This window comes from Zingiber officinale, chromosome 5B, assembly GCF_018446385.1.
Source record: "Zingiber officinale cultivar Zhangliang chromosome 5B, Zo_v1.1, whole genome shotgun sequence".
NCBI lineage: Eukaryota > Viridiplantae > Streptophyta > Magnoliopsida > Zingiberales > Zingiberaceae > Zingiber > Zingiber officinale.
In genome coordinates this window covers 16,800,312-16,811,498 of record NC_055995.1, presented here as the reverse complement: position 1 = coordinate 16,811,498, position 11,187 = coordinate 16,800,312, and the positions used below count along the sequence as shown (strand labels likewise).

The 11,187-nt window shown below is 40.5% G+C and overlaps 1 protein-coding gene across 1 annotated transcript; it reads left to right on the top strand.

Moving 5' to 3' along the window:
- Positions 1 to 236: 236 nt before the first annotated feature.
- LOC121986537 (3,9-dihydroxypterocarpan 6A-monooxygenase-like) lies at positions 237 to 1,760 on the top strand. Its single transcript, XM_042540503.1, has one exon. The coding sequence runs from the start codon at positions 237 to 239 to the stop codon at positions 1,758 to 1,760; it is 1,524 nt and encodes a 507-aa protein (XP_042396437.1).
- The last annotated feature ends 9,427 nt before the right edge of the window (positions 1,761 to 11,187 follow it).

Sequence of the window (11,187 nt, the reverse complement as noted above, 5' to 3'; positions counted from 1 at the left end):
CACAGATATTAATAAATTCTATATTTTTAATTAAAGATATGCAATTTATTAGCTTAAAAAATTAATTATAAAAAAATATTCATTTATCATTTCATATTTTGGCTAATTGTACTAATAGTTAATGATTTTGTTTTTGTTTTTGGGTTTTCCGGATAAGATATTACAATATTAATTAAATGTATATATACCCATTTAGCACGCCCCTGCTTTTGTCGCAGAGCATATCATCCAAGGAAATGGCGGCAGCAGACCTCCAGTCACTCGCCATCCCCATCCTCGTGATCGTATTTCCAATCTTAATCCTGATCACATGGCGGCGCCGGCGGCCAGCTCTCCGCCTCCCGCCGGGTCCAATCGCCCTTCCGATAATTGGCCACCTCCATCACCTCAGACCGATCCCCCACCAATCGTTCCATAAGCTCTCTAAGCGCTACGGTGGCCTGATCGGCCTCCGCCTCGGTTCTGTCCCCTGCATCGTGGTCTCCTCCTCTTCCATGATCAAAGAGATTATGAGAACGCAGGAGACGGCTTGGTCGGACCGCCCTCAGTTTAGGGTCTCCAGTTACATCGCCTACGACTGCTCCGGCTTCGTCTTCGCGCCCTACGGTCCTCACTGGAGGTTCTTGAAGAAACTGTGCATGTCGGAGCTCCTGGGAGGACGGACGATCGACCAGCTCCTCCCCATCCGGACTGAAGAGGTGGTCTCGCTCGTTCGGTCCTTGTACGACAGATGCAAGGTTGGAAGAACCAGCATCAACATGGGCAGCGAAGTGTTAAATCTCACCAACAATGTGATATCCCGGATGACCACGGGCCACCGATGCTGCGGGTCGGACGGGGAGGCGATGGAGATGAGGAAGATCGTGGAGGGAGTGGCGGAGTTGGTGGGTAAGTTCAATATGGCAGATTTTATTGGAATATGCAAGAATTGGGACTTGCAGGGGTTCGATAAGAGGTCGAAGGACGTCCGCCAAAGGTACGATGCGATGATGGAGAGGATTATGAAGGAAAAAGAGGAGGCGAGGAAAAAAAAGAGCGGTGGAATCAAGGATTTGCTGGATATATTGATTGACATCGCAGATGATTCCAGTGCAGAAGTGAGATTGAGTAGGGAACATATAAAAGCCTTCGTGATGGATATCTTCGTCGCCGGCACCGACACTTCGGCCCTCACCTTGGAGTGGGGACTGGCGGAACTCATCAACCACCCGGACATCCTGCGCAAGGCACAAGATGAGATCGAAGCGGTGGTCGGCAAGAAAAGACTGGTGCAGGAGTCCGACGTGGCCAACCTCCCGTACATGCAGGCCATCATCAAGGAAACAATGCGGTTGCATCCCTCTGGTCCTTTGATCCCTCGGCGGTCCACTAGGGACACCAAGATCAAAGGATACGATGTTCCGGCAAACACGACGGTCTTCGTCAACGTCTGGGCCAATGGAAGGGACCCGGAGCAATGGCCGGAGCCATTTGAGTTCCGGCCAGAGAGGTTCCTGGAGGAGCCCGGACAGAAATTGGACGTCAGGGGGCAGCACTTCGAGCTGATTCCCTTCGGAAGCGGACGCAGACTTTGTCCGGGGGCGTCTCTGGCGCTGCATTTCGTACCGTGTGCGCTGGCGGCGATGCTACAGTGCTTCGATTGGGAGTCGGAGGATGGGGGGAAGGTGGACATGGCTGAAGGATTGAGCGTGACGCTTGTTAGGAACAAACACTTGGTGTGCGTGCCGGTCCCGCGGCTGAACCCGATGCTGCTGGACTAGCTAGGACGCCTCTGCATTTTGTTGGAATTAATATTACAACTTGCGAATTGCATATTGCATGCAGCTCAACAAAATCGAACTATAATGAAAATAATTTTTAATTGATTTTAAATAATTAAAATTTATTATATTTGGTTATATTTGGCATATAGAAAAATTAATATTTTTAAGTTTATTATATTATCATATTTATAATTATTACGATTGTATATTTTATTTAATCTTTTCATTATTATTTTGGATAATTTATATAAATAAATTTATTGATTTTAGAAAAAAAAAATCAAAAAGATTTATATTATTTCTTTCCTCTAACTATTAATTTCTACATATATTATAACCAGATTTCTTCTCAACATCGTAATTTTCACATGCAACTCCTTGTTTCTTTTTCACCCTTTTGTAGCAAGGAATGTTGTAGTCAACCTTTCCTGCTGCCTTCTTGTGTCGCCGACCATCCATGTTATTGCAAGCAAAGCTGCAACCAACCACCCCCTTTGTTGCCACTCACGAAAAAGGTTTCACCTCTTCCTTTTCTCCCGTCGCCGACACCAACAGAAAAGGTATTTCCTTTTTTTGCATTGCCGCCTCCTCCAGAGAAACTCGATGTGCTCATCGACTAGCTATTGGATAGCACCGCCCCGCCTCTTTGCTCCTTCTTGTCGTCTGCCAAAGAATTGTCGTCCACAAGAAGTGGCCATCACCGTCCACCAAGCTTTTGATTTGTCACTTCCGTCGGACAGTAAGGTTCCAGTGCTAAGTATTATTTCCAACCACCGAATATTCTTCCAGCAAGGTCTATTACGATCAAGAGACAAGTTATTTATTTTCGATATTAAATACTCAATGACATCACGAAGGCCAAAAGTAAAGTTTAGACCGATGTCAAATTTGTCACATCATTAGTCATACTGATATTCATTGCTCTAGAAGATTTGATTGGTCATATAATCGAAGAAGATGTCAAATTTGTATCAGAATTGGACATATTGGTATTCAATGTCCTAAAAGATTTGACTCAAATTTTGCGGGTGGTCTTGCAGCATTGGGACAACCAACTATTTCACAAGGAAAGCATGCATCTTCAAATCGACCACCACATTCTTGGAATTCTACAGCCTAGTCATCTCATTCTAGAGCATTCTTATATTGTATCTCTCCTAATATAGTTTCATCGACTCTTGAGAACCCAAGATGGCATCTGGATTCTGGAGCAACTCATCATGTTACACCGGAATATAATATTCTCACAGAAAAAAAGGTAGATCCGCTACCTTAGTATAATAATATTCTCACAGAAGCTTCACCTTATGATGGACCCGACATGGTACAAATAGGCAATGGCTCAGGTTTGCAAATTACTCACATTGGAAACACATCTTTTCACTCATGCGGCCGTACTTTTCGCATGCACAACACTCTTCATGTTCCTTCTATCACTAAAAATTTGCTTTCCGTCCGTTAGTTTGCTCTTGATAATAATGTGTTCTTTGAATTTCATCCTCATCATTATCTTGTGAAGGATCCCACAACAAGAAATATTCTACTTCAAGGAAATATTAAAGACATCTTTATCATCTTCAATCCACCTATACTAATGCGTTTGTTGGAGAACGCACTAATAAATTCTCTTGGCATGCACATCTTGGTCATCCGTCACTACGTGTTATTCAGAATATCATTAACCAGTATGGTTTACCAATTTCTTTAGCCTCCTCTTATCATTTATGTGAAGCTTGCATGAAAGCAAAATTTCATAAATTGCCTTTTGTGTCTTCTTCTCGCACTTCTAGTTTTCCTTTAGAAATTATTCACTCTGATGTGTGGGGTCTTGTTCCTATTCTATCTAATCAAGGTTTTCTTTATTATGTTATTTTTATTGACAATTTCAGCAAGTTTATGTTGGTTGCTACTCGGAATATCGTCCTAGTTCCCTTGTACAAGGGAGATGCTGCAGAAATTTCTTCGAACAGGGACTCCCCCGGGGCGTGACAATTTATTTCACTCACTTGGCTACCAGGATTCATAAACTCTAGTACTTAGCTTGGAGGTCTAGAGTTCGAATCTTGGGAAGGCAAAAATCCACTGGCCAGGGGTGGGAAGACCTAGTGAGTAACGGCACGGCCGAGGGCCCAAGGGGCCGAGTCGTTACAATAAAAAGGCGTCTTTTTTTATTGTAACGACCCGACCCTTCGGCCCCTTGGGCGCCCACAATGGCGGCCCCTTGGCAGCCCCTTGGCGGTCCCTTGGGTGGCCTCACTGGCGACCCCTTATGTCGTCGACCGACGACCCTCGGCCATGCCGTTACTCACAAGGTCTTCCCACCCCTGGCCAGTGGATTTTTGCCTTCCCCAGGATTCGAACTCCAGACCTCCAAGTTAAGTACTAGAGTTTATGAATCCTGGTAAAGTGAGTGAAATAAATTGTCACGCCCCAGGGGAGTCCCTGTTCGAAGAAATTTCGGCAGCATCTCCCTTGTACGGCTGGCAATCTGAACCATTTCTATAGACACAATATACCTCAGCCACAGGCGGCTGGAATATACACACAACCACGCAGTTTATATGCAGCTTACTCGGCTGATACAATAAAAATACAACCACACAGTTATTATGCAGCCTACTCGGCGAATACAATAAAAATACAACCACGCAGTTATATGTAAATCTAACAGCCCACTCGGCTGTACCAAAACCAAACACAACGGAAATACAATGGACAACACATACAACTAAAAACGAATACTGCTAGCCGGCTTGGCTTACACCACACAACAAAACAACACTCCAGAAACAAAACCGGAACACAAAGCTAAATACACAAATCTCATATACCAAAATAGTAATAAACAAAAGCAGAGACAGGTCTTCTGATGTGACGTGGGGACCGGCAGGCAGGATACTCCAAGCGACTCCATAAACAACCTGGTACCTGAAAAAGATAGTGTCCACGGGGGTGAGTTCAACAACTCAGCAGATACCTAGTTGACATGTATAGTAAATTATAACAAATAATAATAACTATGGAATACAATCTCCTGGACAAAAGCTGGAAGATGCACAATAGAAAAGGCTGAAGAGAACTGTACTCACCAGGGCCTCCTATCAAAATAGTCAGGTCGTCAGACCGAGAGTATCATAAATCCTGTATGCATGTCAAACATATGCATCCATCTAAATGCAGCATATAAGTGCAGCAAACACAATCAGTAAATTCATCATGCATATGATGTCAATGTCATGGTCACCCTTGACGCCAGTCAACCATCTCACACACGATGGTGAGACCGAGTGGGTAGGACTGTGACAACCATGCACTCTGCCATCACTGCTCCTGATGAGTGACCGAGTTGACGGGATGCTGTCGGAGTACACCTATCTTTCCATTATTATTTTGGACCTATTGGCTTTAGAAAAAAAATCAAAAAGGTTTATATTATTTCTTTCCTCTACCTATTAATTTCTACATGTATTATAACCATGATCCTTCATTTCTTCCTCGTCGCACCAGATTCCTTCTCAACATCGTAATTTTCACATGCAATCCTTATTTCTTTTTCACCCTTTTGCAGCAAGGATTGCTGTAGTCAACCTTTCTTGCTACCTTCTTGCGTCGCCGACCATCCACGTTATTACAAGCAAAGCTCCAACCAACCACCCCCTTTGCTGCCACTCACGAAAAAGGTTTCACCGGAGGTACCTCACGGTCAAGTGTCACTGGAGGGGTACCGATGTGGCCTAGCGATTGTGAATGAGTCACCTAGGGAGATGGCTAAGGCTAAGGGCTCTAGGGGGAGCTCAAATAGTCAATTTGGGACTCATGGCAAATGGATCTCAGGTGGGTACTACTTGGGAGTCTAGAGGAGCCATGGAGTGTGTCAAATGGTTTGGAGACGGATTTGAGTCTCAAACCTAGGGATTTGGCATACATAGTTTGTGTTTCATGGAAGAAATATGACATTAGAGTCATATAGCATGATAATTGGTTTTGGATGTATAGATGTCATATAAACCAATGCTAGGGATGCATTGTGGGTTGGTATGGGCAAATACATCAAGAGGAAGCCAAAACTAGGACTTTAGGTCAAAGTTCAATTAAACCATTTAGTTAGTTTTGGATTTTGTGTCAATATTGGGATTGATGATAGATACATTTTGTAATGTATTTTTCCCAAGTAGACATGGGTACAATAGACCTCTCCACAAAATTTGAGAATTTTTGGAGGCCTGTGAAATTCTGGTGCCTTTCTGAAGTTGGACAGAAAAGATTGATTTTTTCAGAAATAGGGTACCAGTCGACTGGTGCAGATACCAGTCAACTGGTAACAATGTTTTTCGATCACAGTATGCTTCTGTAAGGTTGTGTCGAAGGGGACATTCGACTGGTACTTGGGGCTATCGACTGATACTAGCCTGATAATGTTTTTCAGCACTGTTCTTGACCATGTCAACTCGTTTAGATGTATGAGATCCATGGGAGATAAGTACATAAGTTTAGGGTCAGTTTGGATGATAAGTTTCCAACAATTGGGATATTGTTAGAGAACCTTTTGGATGTTAGGCAAAGAGGGAGAAGTTGTAACGACCACCCTTCTTACTACTACTACACTCTAAGTATGACTGTTACTTAACTACTAACTCTACTTAACCGGTATGATTAAAATCACGAGGAGTCTCTACCAAAAATTTTTGACAGAATCTCCCCTGGACCGGTGACCATAATCATTAATACATAACATACTATACATCAGCCACAGACGGCTGGAACATTTATCAGACACCCACGCAGTTAAATAAGTATCAAAACACAAATATCTACTTACTAAACTGAACTCATCCTATATGCAATCTAAACAGAATAATCTCAAATGGCATGAACTTAAAATACAACTCAAATGTTTACAATAACCAAAATGCGGAAACTAAAATAAGGAAAGAAGACTAAAGGAACTCATTTCTAGTCCCAAGACTTCCATAGTTCTGGCATCACACATCATCTGTGCCACCTTGTCGCCTTCCTTTATCTGCAGTAAGAGGAAATGTAATCTATAAGCAAAATGCATAATAAGCACTATCTAACTCACAAAAACTCGATATGCATGTGAATATACTGAAAACTAAAACTGAATGCTCGAAGGGAAAACTACTCATGCTCATCTACTAGTAAATAAATAAACATACTGAAGTGCTAAACATGTAAAGCTACTCATGCTCTTCTAATAGCAAAGTATAGTAAGCTAATCTAAATAACATGCTAGCATAAAAGGGAACTAAACTTGCTGATTCTAAAACAAAGTGAAACTTGATTCATTTGTTCTAAAATTATTCTTTTATACTTTTATACTTATGTGAAACTTATTTTGTTTGTTCAAAAACTTATACTTATAATACTTCAAAATAATAATCAACTTCTTCTTGGGCCCGACAACTGTACTTGCTATGCGCGCATCCCTAACTAGACCCGAGATAGCTGGTCCCGAATCTAGTAGGGTTTACTAGGTTATCTAAACCAAGGGACCGACTATGGGAGCTCAGCCCAAGGACTACTAAGAGTCCTGCATACTAGGTTATCTAAACCTAAGGACGACTATGGGAGCACAACCCAAGGACAATTGAGAGTCCAGTACAGTGCCACTGATAAAAGTAAAATACTTGTTATCTTTTAATACTTCTAATATATAATGTCTCGGCATTTTCTTTAGCATCTTGTGTGCCAAAATCCCTAAAGTCTTGACTTTGGGATCTACTTAAGGCCTTGGCCTTTTTCTTTCTTTTCTTTATCTGTCTTATACTTGTTAATACTTCTAAAAGAATTTAATAGAACTCTTATTTTCCCACTAGAATACATGGCTGTTCATGCTTGTTAAAATAGCCAATGAAAACTAGAAAATCTGAATATCATACAAGCTTAAACTACATCTAAAACTTGTTGGAATTAAAACCTTAAATCTTGCTACAACAGAGATAAAAGAAAGAGAGCAAAGAATGCATGCTACTCAATAATCTCTAGCTATTCCAAAGCTGTACAGTGTAATCCGATAGCAAAGAAAACAAAGCACACTAGCTACTCTTAAACTTCTAGCCGTTCTAATGCTGTACAGAAAATCCAAAGCAAGGAAAACATTATAATTCAATACTACTCATGCTATTCTAGTAGTAAGGAAACTACACATGCTATTCTAGTAGTAAGGAAACTACACATGCTTAACTAATAACAAATAGGGAAAGTCTAACAACATGATAGAATATATCAAAAAAATTGAAATGCTAAACTGCTAGTAAAAACCTGTATTCGATTTTAGTAAAATATGCATACCTACTTAACCGTACTTATGCATTTAAGCTACAAAAAAAAACCTAACATGTTTTAGAAGAAAACTAACTCTAAATCGACAGTAGCAACAATAAGGTAACAACATAAAGAAAATTACATGCTAATCAACAATCTATGCCTTCTCATGTTCAGCTAAATAGCCGAAATGCACAGCAACCCCAAGGGAGTTACTTGTGCCCCTTTTCTTTGCATAAAATCAAGTTGAACTTGATGTAAAACTTAAAACAAACCTATACAACAAATTCACAGCTTAATCTTTTTGCAAAGCAACCCAATTTTCGAAGCTTGTAAAACCCCACAAGAACCGAGCAGGTTCATCAAGGTTGCAACAGAAAGTTTGGGTCAAAATTGAGATCATAACACTTCTAGAACCAACTATCCATACTATTTCAAACCCCCTTCTCCTCTTCTTAAAGAACTCACGACAGGAACCAAAAAAAAAGGAGAATTTCTACTGGAAACTCATGCAAAGCTTCGGGAATCTCCTTTAAATCCCTAGCAACAGTTCACTTACAAACAAATTCTAAGGTTTCGTGCAAAGCTTTGGACACAAAGAAAGGAACAAGAAATAAACCTCGGAGCTATCCTACTGCAGGTGAGTAGCAAATTACCTTGGGTTTCTTGGACTTACAGCCGAAGAAGAAGGCTTCCACTGCTCTAGGGTTTCGGGTGGACATGCTTTCTCAATGATCCCTCCCTATCTACTTGTTCTCCTTGGTGAGACGGTCCCGAAGATGTGAGAAGCTATCAGAAAAACCCCCCGCCGGCCGCCGGAGGAAGAGCCCTAGCTCCGGTCCTGTTCCGCCCGAAAGAAGGAGCGTCGACGCCGCGTGAGAGGAGAAAGGGTGAGGAAAGAATTTAGGTTTCGTGATTAATCCCTAAGTTCTTCCTTTTAATACTCTAAGGTTTCTATTAACTAGTACTACTTAAATATATTTCGATATAGGTTTAGTTAAGAAAAGTTCGGTTGGTCTGTTGGTGGGCTGCGTTCTGCTTAAGGCCCGGCTCGTGGGTTCGAATTCCGGCTGCAATCTATTTTCTTCTTATTATTTCTTGCTATTAACTTCAATTACTTAAATAAAATTCTTCCTTTACTTAATCATGTAACAACTGCTAGCCTAGTTGGTTAGTCGGGTTTTGCTCGGGTCAAGGGTTGCCGGTTCGAGCCTCGGCTTGGACATTTTTTGTCAAAACTTCTTTCTTTTGGTAAAAATATCCAACGACCTCCAAAAATTACATAAAAATACTCTATAAATTCCTAAAAATCTCTAGAATTTTTCTAAAGCATTTCTAGATTTTAATAAAGTCTTTTAGGACTCCAAATCATGAAATTTGGGGTGTTACAATCCTCCCTACCTTATAAAAAGTTCGTCCTCGAACTTAGAATAATTCCGAATATTTCTATCTCATACTATCCTCACGCTCCTAAGTAACTTCCTTATGCTTCTGGTTCTAAATGACTCCCACTAATGATACTCTTTTGTTCCTTAGTCTCTTAACTTCACTGTCCACTATCACCCATATCACATCGTACCCATTAGTAGTCCTTGGAAGACTTGTTATAAGGTCCCTGGAGACCACATGTGCATTGGTCACACCAAATGACATGACTACAACTTCGTAGTGCCCATATCGGGTCTTGGAAACTGTTCTGGACTCTTCGTTCTCCTGTGCTCGACACTAATGGTACGGGGATGTCCTCTTCTTGACATCTAGTTATGTAGAGAAACTTAAAATCGTCCCTATGCTTTCTAGACATATATACATATGTAAACAAAAGAAATCAAGAACTTCTATCTTACTTAAACATTTCTAAGCAAATACTCTATACTGCAAATAATAAGAAAAGTATAAAAGAAAACTCAAATACTTTCTTACTTGAAGACGGCAAAGATGGTGCTGATGTGTGATGCTGGAGAATGGGAACTGCTCTGATACCAACTGTAACGACCACCCTTCTTACTACTACTATACTCTAAGGATGACCGTTACTTAACTACTAACTCTACTTAACCGGTATGATTAAAATCACGAGGAGTCTCTACCGAAAAATTTTGGCAGAATCTCCCTTGTACCGGTGACCATAATCATTAATATATAACATACTATACATCAGCCACAAGCGGCTGGAACTTTTATCAGACACCCACGCAGTTAAATAAGTATCAACACAAAAATATCTACTTACTAAACTGAACTCATCCTATATGCAATCTAAACAGAATAATCTCAAATGGCATGAACTTAAAATACAACTCAAATGTTTACAATAACTAAAATGCGGAAGCTAAAATAAGGAAAGAAGACTAAAGGAACTCCTTTCTAGTCCCAACACTTCCATATTCTTGGCATCACACATCATCTGCGCCACCTTGTCGCCTTCCTTTATCTGCAGTAAGAGGAAATGTAATCTATAAGTAAAATGCTTAGTAAGTGCTATCTAACTCACAAAAACACGATATGCATGTGAATATACTGAAAACTAAAACTGAATGCTCGAAGGGAAAACTACTCATGCTCATCTACTAGTAAATAAACAAACATACTGAAGTGCTAAACATGTAAAGCTACTCATGCTCTTCTAATAACAAATTACAGTAAGCTAATCTAAATAACATGCTAGCATAAAAGGGAACTAAACTTGCTGATTCTAAAATAAAGTGAAACTTGATTCATTTATTCTAAAATTATTCTTTTATACTTTTATACTTATGTGAAACTTATTTTGTTTGTTAAAAAACTTATACTTATAATACTTCAAAATAATAATCAACTTCTTCTTGGGCCTGACAACTGTACTTGCTATGCGTGCATCCCTAACTAGACCCGAGATAGCTGGTCCCAAATCTAGTAGGGTTTACTAGGTTATCTAAACCTAGGGACCGACTATGGGAGCCCAGCCCAAGGACTACTGAGATTCCTGCATACTAGGTTATCTAAACCTAGGGACGACTATGGGAGCCCAACCCAAGGACAGCTGAGAGTCCAGTACAGTGCCACTGATAAAAGTAAAATACTTGTTATCTTTTAATACTTCTAATATATAATGTCTCGGCATTTTCTTTAGCACCTTGTGTGCCAAAATCCCTAAAGT